Source organism: Argiope bruennichi, chromosome 5 (assembly GCF_947563725.1).
Source record: "Argiope bruennichi chromosome 5, qqArgBrue1.1, whole genome shotgun sequence".
In the NCBI taxonomy this organism is placed as follows: domain Eukaryota; kingdom Metazoa; phylum Arthropoda; class Arachnida; order Araneae; family Araneidae; genus Argiope; species Argiope bruennichi.
Genome location: NC_079155.1, coordinates 133,493,804 through 133,512,521, shown reverse-complemented (window position 1 = coordinate 133,512,521; position 18,718 = coordinate 133,493,804). Strand labels below are relative to the sequence as shown.

Sequence of the window (18,718 nt, the reverse complement as noted above, 5' to 3'; positions counted from 1 at the left end):
ACGAGTCTCAGACAAGCAGGATACTTTTAATTCTGTTTCGCCTTTTTTAGTGCAAAAAGCCATTGCAGCAGTTGTCGGCGAGGTTTCATCAATACGTAAAATGCGTTCAGGTGATTTGCTGGTAGAAGTCTGCTCCAAAAAGCAAGCCCAGCAAATCATAAAATTAAAAGCTTTAGCAAATATTCCAGTCACAGTTAATTCTCACACATCACTTAATTACTCAAAGGGTGTAATCACTTGTGGAGAACTTTTTAACGTTCCTCTGGAGGAAATAACTATGGAACTAAAGCCACAAGGAGTGACACATGTACGCCAGATTAATATTCGGCGGGATGGACAACTCCTTCCCACTAAACATTACATCCTTACTTTTCACAGTCCCAAATTGCCCGAATTTTTATATGCAGGCTACATAAAACTACCGGTACGACAATACATACCAAACCCTCTCCGTTGCTTCCAATGTCAACGTTTTGGCCACTCTAAGGCCAACTGCCGCGGGACCCTCACTTGCGCCCGCTGTGCAGAAACGGGCCATGATAGCCAGCAGTGTTGCGCACCAGAAAAGTGCGTAAACTGCGGGGGTAATCATACTTCATATTCTCGAAATTGTGAACGCTGGCAGTTAGAAAAGCAAATAACATCAATTAAAATTAAAGAAAACCTATCTTACCCTGAAGCTAGGAAAAAAGTTCTAGCTCAAACTCCCACACCCGGCTTAACATATGCATCCGTTGTGAAAAAACCCTTTTGTGCAAACTGTTCTTGCAGCAATTGTGCTAAATATACTACCCAAAACAAAACTACAGATAAATCTTCTGACTCTGATACCGATACTATTGTAAAAACTACTATTCCCGAAAATATCAAACAAGTTAGATCTAAATCAAATACAAAATCCAAAAATTCTTTAAAGCTAAAGCTTGCGAAACGTGGCCTTACCTCGGCACAGTTGCATTCAAAAATGAAATTAACAAAAACACAAAATTCCGTCGCACTGGGACAGGCGACGAAGGGTATCGTCCAAAAGGATTTAACTTCCATTTTTGGTGATAGACTCAAATGTCCCGATACCATTGTCCCCTCAGGGGCTCACCTACTATAGGTGAGTACGGGTGTCCCAATCCCGAGGTACCCAGGGATCTTCACTCCCTTTATATTTATTCTCCCCTAAATCTGCTGCTGTCTGCTATATATTTTCCTTCCCTCGACGGCAAGTGAGGGAGCTCTCCATGAGAAGCTGTCGCCGCTCTGTTTGCTTCCTGCTTCTCATGGACAGCCAAAAACCCCACGTGTTGGCTGTGCGTGGCGACCCATTAGACGGGTGGTGTACTGTTGGTCCCCGGTGCATCAATTCGGCTGGTATTCTAACCATTTGGTTAGTCTGCTAGGGATCAAGCGAAAGGGTCATTCTCTGGGGCTTGGCGTTAAGGGTGGTCAACGTTCCTGGAGGTGACTCTGAGCGTATAGGCCTCGGCTAGCACCAAGGTAAGTGCTGAGGCTGGGAGTTCCAGAGCCAGTAACTGCCTTCCCTTGTTGGGCTCCATGGTGGGCAGTGCCGTCGGGGTCCGAATTACACTTGTTTCTTTGCATGGGATCTTTTACAAATTTTTCTGGTGTGGAAGTTATGGAATTGGAGAGTTATAATATTGATTGTTTAAGCAAATTTGTAAGATATTTAATTTTGACTACAACGGATAAATCTAGAAATTTGTTTTCGTTTTCTCCTTTCGCTATACATAAAGCTATTACTGGTATTGGAGGAGAACCAAAATCTGTTAAAAAGCTAAAATCTGGAGATTTCCTTATAGAAACTTTGTCATCATCTCAAACAAAATCATTTCTCAACGCAAAAACGCTGCTTGATATTCCCATCTCTGTTACTCCTCATAAAAGTTTGAATTCTGTTCGTGGAGTAATATCTGAACCTGACTTGTTGAATACATCCGATTCTGATATCCTTGAGGGTTTCTCTGATCAAGGCGTAATTCATGTTCGCCGCATTACTGTAAGAAAAGGTACAGAGTTTCAGCCTACTATTCACATAATTTTGACGTTCAATAAAACTCAGCTACCGAAATCAATTAAGGCTGGATACTTGCATTGTCGTGTCCGCCCTTTCATACCTAATCCAATTCGATGCTACAAGTGCCAACGGTTTGGGCATTTGAGGACTGCCTGTCGAGGAAATATGGTGTGTGCTAGATGTGCATCAGTTGGACATTCTATTACTGATTGTCAACTAGAGCCTAAGTGTGCGAATTGTGCACAGCCTCATGAATCCAGCTCAAAATACTGTCCGACTTGGAAACACGAAAAAGAAATTCAGAAACTGAAAGCACAGAAGAACATATCCTACGCGGAAGCACGTAAATTGTGTCTGCCAACAGCTGTTCCATCCTTTGCAAAAATAGTTCAACAAAAGAAACCTATTGACACTGTAGAAAAATTTACACAGACAGATTCAGATGTTACTTATGTATCACTTAAAAAATCTGTTTCAACACTAACTGATGATAAAATATGCAACGTAACACGACCTCCGAAGAAGAAAAAAGCCCAACAGGATACCAGTATTCATTCTAATGGAAATTCAGCAAATTCTAACAACGTAGATTTTCATACACATCTTAGAGCCACAAATAAAACTAACGTACAAGAAACAATGCAATCGACAGCTTCTTATAACTCAGTGTCAGAATCAATGTTGACAGATAATTTGCTTCCTGATGTTCAAGATGCAGCAGAATCTGAGGATTATATTGATTATGATCCAGAAGAATCTATAGACGAAGATTTTATAGATGATCACCATCGACGGCAGCCGTCTACCAGTCGAACAGTTGCTAATTCAAAATTTTATCCTGCTCTTAAATCGAAGTTTATGAAAAAGCGAAGAAGGAAAAAAAGCTGATATTTAGTTCAGAATTTACTACATTTTGATACATTGACATTTGTCAAGTGAACTTTTTCTGTTTCTTGTTGACTTTTATGATGTTTTTTAATATTTGTACCATGCATCTTATATTCCTGAACATTTTTAAAATTTTATCATAGAATCAATCTTGTATTTGCTTATATATAGGATTTTAAATTATCACTTTTATATATCGTATCCTTTATTTCAATTACACCATATGTTTGGCGCAGTATGATCAAAAATGGTTTTTGCGCCAATAAACCCCACATTCACTCACTCACTCACCCGATACCATTGCCCTCCATCCTTCTGAAGGGGATGATGAAGAATTAGACATGAGTTGCGATACTCCGTCAACTCAAACGACTAGTCTCAAACTTTCTCCTATTACAAAAATCTCTTAATGGGTACCTTCCTCTCTTGGAATTGTCGCGGCATTCGATCCAAACTTTCTGACATCAAGTCCATCATCAACCACTTTCATCCCGTTTGTCTTGGTGTTCAAGAAACCTTTTTAACACCAAATATTCCTATAAAATTGCGCGGTTATAATTGTATTCGGAAAGATACAGACACAACATCCCATCCTTCTCGGGGTGTCTGTGTCTTCACGTCAAATATGTATCCGAGCACGCATCTAAGCTTGCATACTTCTCTTCAGGCTGTGGCCATACAGGTTCACATACGAACGTTGGTTACAGTCTGCTGTATTTACATACCGCCTAGTGATGTAATCTGTCAGCAAGATCTGGACAACCTAGTGGACCAGCTTCCTTCACCTTTTATTATATTTGGTGATTTCAACGGACATAGTACTTTGTGGGGTTCGAATAGTACAAACTCTCGTGGAAGACAGATTGAGCAGTTTATTGCCAATAACTGTCTCTGTTTACTTAACAATGAAGAGAAAACCTATTTCCACGAACCCACACGTAGCTTCCATACTCTTGACTTGGCCATATGTTCTCCTGAACTTCTGCCGCTGCTAACGTTCGCAGTGAGCAAACATTTATACAATAGTGATCATTTTCCTATCATCCTCTCCCATGCTGCTAGCGGTGGTGCGACTTATTGTCCACCACGTTTTCTATTTCAGCGGGCAGACTGGATTGCTTTTTCACAGTTAGCAGATATCACCGAGACTATGGTCCGAACTGCAGATATTTCGGAAGCTGTACAACTAGTCGTTGAAACCATAATAAATGCTGCAAACAGCAGTATCCCAAAAACTTCACCACGTTTTCAAAAATTTCGTAGCCCATGGTGGACCGAAGCCTGTCGCAACAGTCACAAGAGTCAAAAACGACTATGGAACAAATTTCGAAGGTACCCAACAACAGAGAATCTTGTAGCCTTTAAAAAAGCCAAAGCGCTTGCTCGTCGCATTCGACGACGTAGTCAGAGGGAATCATGGATATCATTTGTTTCTTCCATAACATCCAACACTTCTGGTAAAACCTTGTGGAGAAAGGTAAAGGCTGCTAATGGGATTTATAATGAATCATCCATCCCTGTATTAAAAACAGGAAGTGAGATGCATTCCTCCCCATTAGACGTAGCCAATACTCTAGGCCAAGCATTTGCACAAGTGTCTGCAATCGATTCTTATAGTCCTGAGTTTCTGGCAATTAAGAATCCCGCGGAACGGTTGCCTCTACACTTTAATGACCCAAGCACTCATTCATACAACTGTAAATTCAGGATGTTTGAATTGGAAACTGCTTTGTCTCAATCCCACAATACAAGTCCCGGGCCAGATGGAATCACATATAATATGCTTCGACATTTGAATAAAACTTCACTTTCCAATCTGTTGTTGCTGTTCAACAGAATCTGGACAGAGCAGAAATACCCAATGCATTGGTGTGAAGCTATTGTGATTCCTATCTTAAAACCTGGCAAAGAATCATCAAATCCTCTGAACTACAGGCCAATTGCTCTGACGAGTTGCCTTTGTAAGACCTTTGAACGCATGGTCAATGCTCGTCTAATCTATGAACTGGAAAAACAAGGATGTATCCCCCCACTGCAGAGCGGTTTCCGTAGAGGTCGCTCTACATTTGACAATCTTATTTTACTGGAAACACAGATCCGCAACGCTTTTGTAAAGAGGAACCACCTTGTCTCTATATTCTTCGATATAGAAAAAGCATATGACCGTGCTTGGCGCTTTGGCATACTTTCAACAATTTTTAACTTTGGTTTTAGAGGAAACCTACCCATGTTTTTAACTAACTTTTTAACTTATCGAACATTTCGAGTTCGTGTTGGGAATTTTTATTCAAAATATTTTATACAAGCTGAGCGTGTCCCGCAGGGAAGTGTCCTCAGTGTCACTCTTTTTATCATCCATCTTAGTCAGGTTTTAACAATTTTACCTTCATCTGTACATGCCAGCCTTTACGTTGACGATCTGCAGATATCATGCCAAGGAAGTGATATTAATCTGATTGAACAGCAGTTGCAAACCGCCGTAAATAAACTGTTGGCTTGGTGCGATAACAATGGGCACACTATCTTTCCGGAGAAGAGCCGTTGTGTCCATTTCTGTCGGAAAAGAAAGCTTCACCTCGATCCAAATATACATATTCGGAATATTCCAATTCCTGTGGTGAACGAAATACGGTTTTTGGGAGTGATTCTCGATCGGAAGCTCACCTTCCTTCCACACATCTTTTATTTGCGGAAGAAGTGTGAGAAGTCTTTGAATATTTTGAAGGTGCTTTCCAGAACATCCTGGGGTGCCGATCGAACCTCCTTACTCCATATTTATCAAGCTGTAATTCTTTCCCGGATCGATTATGGGTGTATGGTGTATGGTTCCGCCTGCCCATCAGTTCTGCGGCGACTGGATACTATTCACCACTCTGCATTGCGCATCTGTTCTGGAGCATTTCGTACTTCTCCGGTTCAAAGCCTTTATGTAATTTGCCATCAGCTACCCCTTTGTATAAGGCGAAAAAAATTGTCTGCCCTATTTTATTTTCGAACCAAATCTATTTTGAACCATCCCTTGAACCAAATGTCATTACCAGTTAGTCTTAGTCGACTTTATAGCGCGCGTCCCTCTCACATCCTCCCATTTTGTGAGAGAACTAAATTACTTCTGAAAGATTCGGACCTTAACGCTGTTCATGTTAAAGTTGTTGACACATTTAGTTTTTCACCTTGGGATATACCGCAATTTTCGTTTTTGAACCCTTTCACTGGATTCGATAAATCATTAACTGCTCCAGTTGTTTTCCAGCAGCTCTTTTTGTATCATCGCTCTCGGTATTCTTCCTTTGTTCCAATTTTCACGGATGGCTCAAAATCGGATGGTTATGCTGGTTGCGGCATCATACTTCCATCTGATACACTCAGCCACCGTTTGCATAATTGTTGCTCAGTTTTTACTGCTGAGTTGGTGGCAATTTTCTGCGCACTTGAGAAAATTTCATCCTTTAATCAACATAAATTTATTATTTACACTGATAGCATGAGCGCACTGGAGACACTGTCGCATTACCACAATCGGATACATCCGATTGTCATTAAAATTTTGTTCACTTTGCGACTGCTTCAGAAAGATGGATTTCAAGTCATTTTCTGTTGGGTTCCGAGTCATGTCGGCATCTTGGGAAATGAGAAGGCAGACTTGGCTGCAAAATCTGCATTGGCTTCTTTGAGCATAGACCTCCCCTTTTATGATATTAAAAGGTCCATTGCCCATCACTTCTCTTCTACCTGGCAAAAGTCATGGGATCGGCAGACCGAAAATAAATTACATTTTATTAAATCGGATATTGTTCTTTGGCCTGTTCATCCTATACGTGAGATGGATGTTAAATTGACACGTCTCCGTATAGGACATACGCGCTTTACCCACAAACATCTCGTATTTGGGGAAAATGCGCCTATGTGCAATAGCTGCAAAGTTAATTTTACTGTTCGGCATATCTTAATTGAATGCCCTGTCTTAATTCATACCGTGCTCGTTTTTTTACCTTGTCTTCAACATTGCAGGACTTAGTGGGTGAAAGATACCACCCAAATATTTTTAAATTCTTAAGAGCTACTGGCTTTTTAACTTGTATTTAGACTTTTTAATCATTCTTTTTTGCGTTGAACATTCCTTTTTGTGTATTTGTACGTTTCATCATTGTAACAAAATCTCATGAATCAGTTTTTAAATTTTAAGATGTTAAAACTATTTTCACATCATTATTTTGGGTGAAATTTTCTTTATATGTCTGTGTTAACTAAATAAATGGGTGGTTGTTTTTTTAACAAATTTTATACTTTTACCATTTGATTGGCGCAGTATAGCCAAATATGGCTCTTGCGCCAGTAAAACACACAAAACCAACTCACATCCTCCCATTTTGTGAGAGAACTAAATTGCTTATGAATGACTCGGACCTTAACGCTGTTCATGTTAAAGTTGTTGACGCTTTTAGTTTTTCACCCCCCTCAGGGGCTCACCTACTATAGGTGAGTACGGGTGTCCCAATCCCGAGGTACCCAGGGATCTTTACTCCCTTTCAGTTCGTTCTCCTCTACGCCTTCTGCTTTTTGCTGTGTCTTTCCTTCCCTCGATGGCAAGCGAGGGAGCTCTCCATGAGAAGCTGTCGCCACCCTGTTTGCTTCTTGCTTCTCATGGACAGCCAAACCCCACGTGTTGGCCGTGCGTGGCAACCCACTAGAAAGACGGGTGGTGCACTGTGGTCCCCTGTGCATCAATCGGCTGGTAGATAGTCACCTGAGTGTCTAGTCTGCTAGGGATCAAGCAAAGGGGTTACTCCTTGGGCTTGGCGTTAAGGGTGGTCACTGTCCCCGGGGGTAACTCCGAGCGTATAGATTCCGGCTAGCACCAAGGTAAGCGCCGAGGCTGGGAATGGCCAGAGCCGGTGGCTGCCTTCCCTTGTTGGGCTCCGTGGTGGGCGGTGCCGTCGGGCCCGAATCAATCACCATATCGCATGGCTCCTCCCAAAAAGGGTCCCTTCAGTGGGCATCGTAAAGCACATATTTCTCTTAACCAACATGAACATTTTGATCATTTTTTCGTTATTAAACGTGTTTCCGAACAAAAAGAGACTTTTGAAACTGTATCTCCCTTCTTGGTCCAGAAAGCTATACAAGCAACAGTCGGAGAAATCTCATCCATTCGAAAGATGAGATCTGGCGACTTTCTGGTAGAGGTCTCATCTCGAAAGCAAGCTAACCAAATACAGAAACTTAAGGCCTTGGCAACGATATCGGTCATAGTAACCCCTCACCAATCTTTAAATACTTCAAAAGGCGTCATTACCTGTGGAGAGTTATTAAATGTTCCCATAGAGGAAATAACTTCTGAAATGAAATCACAAGGAGTTACACACGTTCGTCAAATTGCTATACGGCGTGACGGAGAACTCCTAGAAACTAAGCACCATATTCTTACCTTTCAGACGCCAAAATTACCTGAATTCGTATATGCAGGCTACATTAAGTTGCCGGTGAGGCCCTATATTCCCAACCCATTAAGGTGTTTCCAGTGCCAGCGTTTCGGCCATTCGAAAGCAAATTGCCGCGGGTCTGTCACATGTGCCCGCTGTGCACAAAAAGGTCATGACAGTCAGCAGTGTTCTGCACAAGAAATGTGCGTGAACTGCAAAGGCAAACACCCCTCTTATTCTCGATCCTGCCCTCGCTGGACACTTGAAAAACAAGTTACTACCATTAAAGTGAAAGAAAATTTAAGCTACCCCGAAGCTAGAAAAAAGGTTCAGGCTCAAACTCCCATACCTGGTGTCAGCTATGCTTCAGTTGTTAAGAAGCCGTTTTGTGAAAATTACTCATGTGAAAACTGTATAAAATATGTCAAAAATTCCAACCCTCCTGAAAAAACATCAGACTCTGACACAGAGCTTTCCACAAATGCTGCACTTGACAACCCTAAACCTGTTAAGCAGAAATCAAAATCAAAGTCAAAATCACTGACCTTAAATTTAGCAAAACGTGGCCTTACACACAAAGACTTGCAAAAGAAATTGAGAAAATCAACCACAAAAAATTCTGTTGCTTTGGGACTAGCAACTAAGGGTGTGGTGCATACGGATTTACAATCCATCTTTGGCGACACACTTTACAGTCCCGACTTTAAATTACATCCGTCTGAGGATGAAGACGAACTTGAAATGAGTTGCGAAGACCAGGCAACTCCAACAACTGCTCCTTCTACTTCCAAGCGACTCTCTTGATGGGTACCTTCCTCTCTTGGAATTGTCGCGGCATGCGGTCCAAACTTCATGACATCAAGACCATAATCAACAATTTTCATCCTGTTTGTTTTGGTGTACAAGAGACCTTCTTGACACCAAACATCCCATTAAAACTTCGTGGATACAATTGTGTTCGAAAAGATGCAGGCACAGGAGTGCACAATTCTGGAGGTGTCTGCATCTTGACATCAAACCTTTTCCCGAGCACACCGTTAAATTTACATACACCTCTACAGGCTGTGGCTGTACAAGTTCATATCAGAACACTGGTTACAGTCTGTAGTATCTACTTGCCACCTCATGATGTCATTAACCAACAGACACTTAATAACTTGGTGGACCAGCTTCCAACACCCTTTTTGATCATTGGGGATTTCAATGCACATAGTTCCTTGTGGGGTTCGGGAAGTACAAACACTCGTGGGCGACAGATTGAACAGTTTTTAACTGACAACTGTCTCTGTCTGCTCAATAAGGATGATAAAACGTACTTTCATGAACCCACTCGTACCTTCCATAATCTCGATTTGGCCATATGTTCTCCAGAGTTATTACCATTTTTGAATTTGAAAGTTGGAAATGATCTCCATAATAGTGATCATTTTCCTCTAATTGTCTCTCATGCTGATAGAGGCTGTGGAACCCGTCTGCCACAGTGTTATCTATTCCAGCGAGCGGTTTGGGATGCTTTCAGACAATTGGCAAATATTACAAAGTCCATGGTCAATACTACATGCATCACGGAAGCAGTACGAAACGTCATTAAATGTTTAATTAGTGCCGCTGAAAAAACAATTCCTAAAACTTCACCACGCCTACGAAAATTCCGAAAACCCTGGTGGAATGAAGCCTGTCGTGACAGCCACAAACAACAGAAAAAGCTGTGGAATATCTTCCGAAGGTACCCCACCACAGAAAATCTAGTCGCATTCAAACGTGCTAAAGCCATTGCTCGTCGCACTCGTCGTCGAAGTCAGAGGGATTCTTGGATAAAATATGTATCTTCGATCACACCTTGTACTACAAGTAAACAATTGTGGAAGAAAGTGAAGTCAGCAAATGGAGTCTATCAGGAATTTACTTTTCCTGTTCTTAAAACTGGAAGTACGACTCACTCTGCTCCATTGGATATTGTTAACATTTTTGGGCAGACATTTGCACAAAATTCCGCTATTGATTGCTATAGTTCTTCGTTCATAGCAATTAAAAATCGCGCGGAAAAACATTCTTTGAATTTTCATGCTCGAACACCTCTTCCGTACAATTGCGAGTTCAAGATGATCGAATTAATTTCAGCTTTATCTCAAACTCATGATACCAGCCCTGGCCCAGACGGAATCGCATATAATATGCTTCGCCATTTAGATGAGGAATCGCTCTCTAGTCTCTTATATTTGTTTAACAGAGTCTGGAGTGAGCAAAATTTCCCATACCAGTGGCAAGAAGCTTTTGTGATTCCCATTCTGAAACCGGGCAAAGATCCTGCTAACCCTCTGAACTACAGACCGATTGCTCTAACTAGTGTCCTTTGTAAGACTCTTGAGCGTATGGTCAATGCCCGACTTGTCTTTGAATTGGAGAAGAAAGCTTGCATTCCTCCCCAACAAAGTGGCTTTCGTAAAGGACGTTCAACTATTGACAATATTGTTCAATTAGAAACCCAAATTCGTAACGCGTTTGTCCGTAGAAATCACCTTGTCTCCATTTTCTTTGACATAGAAAAGGCATATGACCGTACTTGGCGTTATGGAATTTTAAAAAAACTTTTTGACTTGGGTTTTAAAGGAAACCTCCCAATTTTTATTGAACGTTTCTTGTCGACTCGTACGTTTCGAGTACGCCTGGGTAATTTTTATTCTGATGCTTTTATTCAGGCTGAGGGTGTTCCGCAAGGAAGTGTCCTCAGCGTAACACTTTTTATCCTACATTTTAGTGAAATTTTAAATATTTTGCCACCATCTGTCAACGGAACGTTATATGTCGATGATTTGCAGATCTCTTGTCAAGGGAGTAACATGCACTTAATTGAACGGCAATTACAAAATGCTATCAACAAATTGTTGAGTTGGTGCGATGACAATGGACATAAACTTTCAGCTGAAAAGAGTAAGTGTGTCCATTTCTGTAGAAAAAGGAGCATTCATCTTGACCCTATTCTGTCAATAAGAGATATTACTATTCCTGTTGTTGATGAAATGCGGTTTTTAGGAGTGGTTTTCGACAAGAAACTCACTTTCCTCCCGCATATCTTGCAATTACGGAAGACGTGTGAAAAGTCCTTGAATATCCTCAAGGTGCTTTCTTGTACATCTTGGGGTGCTGATCGCACATCCCTTCTTCGTATCTACAATGCTATTATTTTATCTCGCATTGATTATGCATGTATGGTTTATGGTTCTGCCAGACCTTCTATTTTACGCAGATTAGATACCATTCATCACGCAGCTCTAAGAATTTGCTCTGGTGCTTTCCGCACTTCACCTGTGAAGAGCCTTTACGTTTTATGCCATCAGTTACCGCTTGATTTACGCAGAAAGAAAATATCTACTCAATACTATTTTCGAACACTTTGCGTCCCACAACATCCGATGCCCCATATTCAGTTTCCGGCTTCCCTCCGCAGACTTTATAATGCTCGCCCCTCTCATATACTACCTTTCAGTGAGAGGATCAAAGGAATTATAAACGAATCGAACCTGAGCAACGTTACCTTCGAAACTTCAGACCCTTTGGTTTTTCCACCTTGGGATATACCAGATTTCTACTTCTTGAATCCTTTTTCCGGCTTTGACAAATCTACATTAGCTCCGATTGTTTTTCAGCAAATTTTTAATTCTTATCGCAATCATTATCATTCCTACACACCGATTTACACCGACGGTTCAAAAACAGATGAACATGTTGGCTGTGAAATAGTTTTAGGATCTACTATTCACAGTCATCGCCTGCATAACTCTTGTTCAGTCTTTACTGCTGAACTAACAGCCATTCTTTGTGCACTTCAGCAGATTTCACTTTCTGTCCAACGTAAATTTTGTTTATATTCTGATAGCATGAGTGCCTTAAAAACCCTTTCTAATTTTAACAACCGAATTCACCCGGTTGCTGTTGATATTTTATCCTCTTTACGTACCCTTCGCAATAAGGGTTTTAATATAATTTTCTCTTGGGTTCCAAGCCATGTCGGCATTTTTGGAAATGAGTTGGCGGATAAAGCTGCAAAAGAGGCTTCTTCGTTTCTGCAGCATCCTCTTGTATATGCAGATCTGAAAAGAACATTCTCTGATTTTATTAACCAGTTATGGCAGAACGACTGGGATACACAGGTCCATAATAAACTTCATTCAATTAAAACTTCTGTCGATTTATGGCCTGCTGTACCTATGCGAGAGATTGATGTAAAACTGACTCGTCTTCGCATAGGGCACACCCGTTTTACTCATAAACATTTATTGTTTGGGGATGAAGCACCGATGTGCCCGACATGCCATGTAGATTTTACCGTTTTACACATTTTAATACAATGTCCCTCTTTTAATTATCATCGTAATCATTTGTTTCCTTCGACGACACCGTTAACTCTTCTAGATTTAGTGGGTGAATATCCCCACAAAAATATTTTTCACTTCTTAAGAATCATTGGATTTTATCACTCTATTTAGATTTTATTGCCTTTTTAAATCGTCTCTGGTCCAATTTCTTGTTTTATTCATCAATTTTACATGTTAAATTCAAAAACGCTTCGAAAAAATCAATTTTTTTCTCGCTTTTAAATTGGTATTGAAATAATTTTAACCATTTGACTGGCGCAGTTTAGTCAAAACATGGCTCTTGCGCCATTAAACCTCAAACAACCAAACCAAACCTTTAGTTTTTCACCCTGGGATATACCGCAGTTTTCGTTTTTGAACCCTTTTGCTGGCTTCGATAAATCATTAACTACTCCAGTTGTTTTCCAACAACTCTTTTTATATCATCGCTATCGGTATTCTTCCTTTGTGCCAATTTTCACGGATGGCTCAAAATCGGATGGTTATGCTGGTTCCGGCATCATACTTCCATCTGATACACTCAGCCACCGTCTGCATAATTGTTGCTCAGTTTTTACTGCTGAGTTGGTGGCAATTTTCTGCGCACTTGAGAAAATATCATCCTTTACTCAGCGTAAATTTATTATTTACACTGATTGCATGAGCGCACTGGATACACTGTCGCTATTGCGGATTTGATGTTCTTTAATTTCTACTGATCAACAAAAAGAATCCACATACCTTTCTGCTGATCAAAGTTCGAACCAAAATGTCCGGGATAGAGCTCGCCTACCCTAAAAATATCCAATAACTTCTCCACATGACAAAAGCAGTGAGGACGTTTTGTTTCACATTTTTAATGCAGTTTTATCAATTACAAGCACTCCTTAGGGAGTTCTAACCGACAACTGTTAAATTACAAAAAACCCAATATAAATAATAATCCCTTCTGGCGCCACCAGACCGGAAATGAACAGATGCATCATATATATATAAAAAAAACAAATAATAATAAAAAAAGGAATTACAGGAAACTACGAAAACGAATAAAGTTTGTTCGTTTCCCGTTGCAAGACTCCCCACTTTGAGTTTATAAGCTGTTCATAAACTCAAATAAAAGTTCATAGTCTTTGGACAGGTCTCAGCAATCGTCCATAACGGGATCACCTTGGTTCCAATTTTTCAGTTCCGTCAGGTAAGACAGGATGAGAAGTTTCATTCGGAAGGAGAGGCGAAGAATCCATCGTCGGCTGCATGTCGGTTCCACAGTCAGATTCTTTAGAAGGAAGTGGAAGACCATCAGGGGGCTCTATCAGGGAAGTCTTCCTATCTAAAGAGATGGGAAAAGTTTCTCGTCTATTAGCACCTGAAATTAGAGGAGAATTAGTATTGTGTTCAACAGGTTTATCATTTTCGCTCACTTCAAGTGGATATAATTTCTGCACAGGACGCAGAAAAGAACCAAACTTGGTTTTAACTAGAGCTACTCTAGCTCTATTGTCTTTTCCTTGAAACAGTTTCAAAATCCTCCCCAAATTCCAGTTCAATCTTTTGGTATTATCTTCAACCAAAACGATGTCTCCAATACATAAAGCAGTTTCTCTTTTTACCTTTTGTATTTCTCGCAATTGTCCCAAGTATTCCGATCGAAAACGTTTCCTTAGAGCCTTTTGGATTCTGTTTCGGTAGGCCAATCTTTTATTAAACTTAGTTTCTTCAATTAGGTCTAAATCAGGCACACCGGTTTCTCTAAAATTGTGCAGGAACATTGCTGGAGTAAGGGGTTCCAAATCTTCGGCATCTTTCGAAACATAAGTAAGTGGTCTTGAATTCATTACTCTTTCACAGTCACAAAGAACTGTGTTCATTTCTTCATGATTTAAAGATGTCTTTCTTAAAGTTCTTCTTAAAATCCGCTTCATAAGGCCGATAAGTCTCTCCCAAAATCCTCCCCACCAGGGGGCATTTGGAGGTATAAAAGTCCAAGAAATAGGACTTAGTTCTTCAATATTCTTCAGTTTTTCGAAATCAACTTCCTTCAGTAGACGATGAGCACTTTTCAAATTTGTACTATTATCTGAATAGATGACAGATGGTCGACCTCTTCGTGCAATAAATCTCCTCAAACCTAGTAGGAAATTTTCAGTTGATACTGAAGTTAAAAGTTCGAGGTGGACTGCACGGTAAACCGCGCAAGTTAGGATCAAAATCCAAGCCTTTCTTTCTTCTTTAAGGATGACAGGTCCAGCTAGATCTAATCCTACGATTTCGAAAGTTTCAGCATCTCTCACACGGTCGTGAGGCAATAGACCCTCCTGAACAAAAACCGGTTTTGCATCAAATCTATTGCAAATGATGCAGGACTTTATACCTTTTTTAATAGCTTTTCTTGACTTCAAAATCCAGTAATTTTCCCTAAGATGGTACATAAGCATTTGAACTCCAAAATGTCCATGATGTTCGTGTTCATACATTATGAGAGTCATGACAACAGGATGATCGGAAGGAAGAATTATGGGTAGACGAAAATCTCTATGGTCTTCCCTAAAAAATATTCTGGTTTTCACTCTTAGAATTCCCTCAGAGTCTTTGATAACTTGTAAAGATTTTAACCTTTTGTCGTTCTCATCATAAAAGGCTTCTAACTGCACTTGTTTCAGCAAAATACGTTCAGCCTTCTTTGTTTCATCATAATTCAATGGACCTACTGTTCTTCGATTTCTCCCATTCTTCAGATTCTTAAGAAACCTTAAAAGCCAAGCTGTAATTCGGACAATTTTAACATACGATGAAAATCGATGATAATACTTTTCCTCAAGTTGTAAAACAAAAGCGGTTACAATAGTCTTCTTCTTTTCTGAATTAACCACTTCCATATTTGGAAAATGAGCAGATTTTGGCCAATCTTCTTTCGACCTTTTGATCCAATCAGGTCCTTCCCACCAATGACTTTTGATGAGGGTCCTCACTGTACATCCTCTCGATGGGAGATCAGCTGGGTTAGAAATACCAGGTACATGTCTCCAATTTTCCACAGAAGATAGTTTTCTTATCTCCTCCACTCTATTAGCAACAAAGGTAGCCCATGGGCCTTCTCTTTTTATCCAATGTAGAACATCCATTGAATCAGACCAGAAAGTGCTTTCAATATCTTCCAAATGCAAATCTCTCTTTATCGCATCAGCTAACCTTGCTCCGATCATGCAAGATAAAAGTTCCAATCTTGGGATAGAAATACCTTTCAAAGGAGCAACCTTTGATCGTGCTTGGATTAATTGGCAGGTCACCTTGCCATCTTTCTCAACTCGAAGAAATGCGCACGTAGCGTAAGCCAATTTTGAAGCGTCGCAAACGACCTCTAGTGACAAGCTGGCGTCTTTAAGATCGAGGTGTGACAGCCTCCGTGAAATTTCTAATTCTTTCAAGTCTTTAAGTTGATGCTGCCAAATTTCAAATTTTTTCTCGATGTCTTCAGGCAATGGAGAATCCCAAGACGTTTCCATCTTCCAGCACTCTTGCAGAATCAGTTTGGGAATTAGAGTGACAGGGCAGGTGACTCCAATTGGGTCAAAAATTCGATGAGTAATGGAAAGTATTTTTATTTTCGAAACGGGTCCTTCTTCAAGAACGGGCTCTTTGAAAGAGATGGACAAAGTATCTCTTTCCACATTCCACAAAAGACCAAGAACTTGTACCTCGGGCGAATAGAGATCATGTTGATCAATGCTTTCCTCCAAAATAGGTGAATGCATGTTACTATGTCTCCAACCACGTAAGTCGAAATTTCCTAATGCCAACAATTCTCTAGAGTCTCGTTGAAAAGACAAGTATTCTTCGAATGTTTCCACACTCGTTACGCAATTGTCAACGTACATAGAGTCTAGTAGCTTTTCAGCTGCAGCTTTCAAATGCTCAGGTGCCCGTTTTAGATGAAAATTTAATACTGCAGCTAGCAGGAAGGGACTGCATGATACTCCAAAGACTACTCGACAATGTCTATAAATAATAAGCTTTTCATGATCGCCACCTTCCCACCACAAAAAACGTAGAAAGTTCCTATCGTTTTCGTGTAAAGCGATTTGCAAGAATGCTTTACGAATATCCGATATTACTCCTATCTTTCTTAAACGAAACCTATTCAAGATTGCAGGTATTATTTCAATTAAATTAGGTCCTGGTTCAATGCAAGAGTTCAGAGAACAAAAGTGTCCATGACGAGCGGACCCATCAAATACCGGGCGGATTTTGGTTGTAGAGTTTTCTTTGAACACAGGTCTGTGTGGTAGGTAATGAATTTTCTTATTTTTGTCATGATCATTTTCATTAACCCTTTCAATAATCCCCTCATTTTCCCATTCAAAAAACACTTGCTCATAATCTAATAGTCTACCATTACCTTTTAGAGATCTTACAGTATTTTTCAACCTTCTTTCGGCTAGTTGAAAATTATCACTAAGTTTATCATGTCCATCGATCCAAGGAATGTATACATAATATCTACCATCTTCATTTTGCGAGACCGTATTCTCAAAATGTTTTAAAGTAAAATCTTGCAACTCAAGTTTCGTTTTCTTTTCACTTGGGTCCTTAATTCCCAAAGAATCTAATTCCCATAGGTCCGAAATTTTTGTCTGATTTGTAAGCAAAGAATGCACCAGTAATAAATTTTGGATTCAAAAGTGGATTTAGAGTTCGATTTTCCCATAACAGTCCATCCCAATTTTGTATTTACTGCTGTGAGACCTTTAGATACTTGTTTAATCTCACCCGTAAATAGTTTTCCTATTATGTCCGCTCCTAACAAAATATGAATTTCATCAACGTTTTTATCAAAAATGCAATGCTTGTTATTCACAGTAGAATCACTTATAAAAATATCAAGTTGCTCTAATTTCTTTAAAATACGATGGTCAGTAATTCTAGATATTCCTAAACATATATTCTTCTGATCGTTAACTTCCAAAGTAAAATCAAAATTTCTATCCAGACTACATAATTTAATAGAATATCTATCATGCACTTCAGTCATTTGTTGACCGCCAAAAAGTCCATGCGTTACCTTGTGTTTTCCTAGGCTCTTCAAACCCAAAGTTTTAGCAATGTGTTGCGAAACATAACTCTTCTGACTTCCGGTATCTAAAATTGCCCTTACTAGCCTTTCACAATTACCATTTTTGATGTAAACAACCAAAGTTTGTAAAAAAACTTCTCCTTCACTCTGATTACCTAGATCTGTCGACCCAGTCTGAACCAGATTTTTTCTTTCTATGTGTTGCTGTCTAAAACATAAAAATTTGTGATGTAATCCTGAACAAAATTCACATTTCGTTTTATTTATGGGACAATTCCTACTAAGATGCCGATCTATTTTAAGGCAATTGAAACAGCAACCGTTTCGCAATAAAATATTCTTTCTTTCCTGTAGAGAAAGATCTGTCATCGCACGTCCACAGCTATTCGTAGTATGAGTCATCGATTCACAAAAGACACAGCTATTCTTCGTTTTGTTTCTATTTTCATTGAGAGGAGTCACTAACAGTTCATTAGCAGTAGCAGTAGAGATACCTTTTTGATTTATTCTTTTATTTTCGCGATCCTGGTATTTAAACTCCATACGTCGATTACGCAATTCAATACACGATTTATTTGTTTTGTTAATAGACTGCGTTTTTTCTCTGGCAGCTAAGGCATGAGTAATGAAGGATAACAGTTCCTCAATTTTAGAACCTGAATTTTGTTTTTCTGATTTATTGTATTCTAAAAGTAAATCAGCCGGAATAAGTTTCATGATTATTGGACACAAGATACTTCCATATTGTGAGGTTGAAATACCTAAAGACTCCAAACTTCACAATTGAACATTACAATCAACAAATTGTCGGAAGGACCGAATGTCGTTAGTCCCCTCAGGGGCTCACCTACTATAGGTGAGTACGGGTGTCCCAATCCCGAGGTACCCAGGGATCTTTACTCCCTTCATGATTCTCCTCCTCTACGCCTTCTGCTATTTGCTTGATACTTCCATC

General features: G+C 39.8%; 1 protein-coding gene across 1 annotated transcript; it reads right to left on the bottom strand.

Moving 5' to 3' along the window:
- Nucleotides 1-13,855: 13,855 nt before the first annotated feature.
- LOC129968417 (uncharacterized) lies at nucleotides 13,856-18,480 on the bottom strand. Its single transcript, XM_056082274.1, has 3 exons — nucleotides 18,230-18,480; nucleotides 17,752-17,971; nucleotides 13,856-17,323 (listed from the first exon to the last, which is right to left on the bottom strand). The coding sequence occupies exons 1-3, from the start codon at nucleotides 18,478-18,480 to the stop codon at nucleotides 13,856-13,858; spliced, it is 3,939 nt and encodes a 1,312-aa protein (XP_055938249.1).
- Nucleotides 18,481-18,718: the final 238 nt, after the last annotated feature.

What these genes read in the sequence shown, in the direction of transcription:
- LOC129968417 (XM_056082274.1), bottom strand. Translation starts at nt 18,480, where the DNA reads ATGAAACTTATTCCGGCTGATTTACTTTTAGAATACAATAAATCAGAA. An exon ending in ACTGCTACTGCTAATGAACT is followed by an intron (nt 17,972 to 18,229) that starts GTTAGTGACTCC and finishes TTTATGTTTTAG; the next exon opens with ACAGCAACACATAGAAAGAA. An exon ending in AGAGCCTAGGAAAACACAAG is followed by an intron (nt 17,324 to 17,751) that starts GTAACGCATGGA and finishes CTTACAAATCAG; the next exon opens with ACAAAAATTTCGGACCTATG.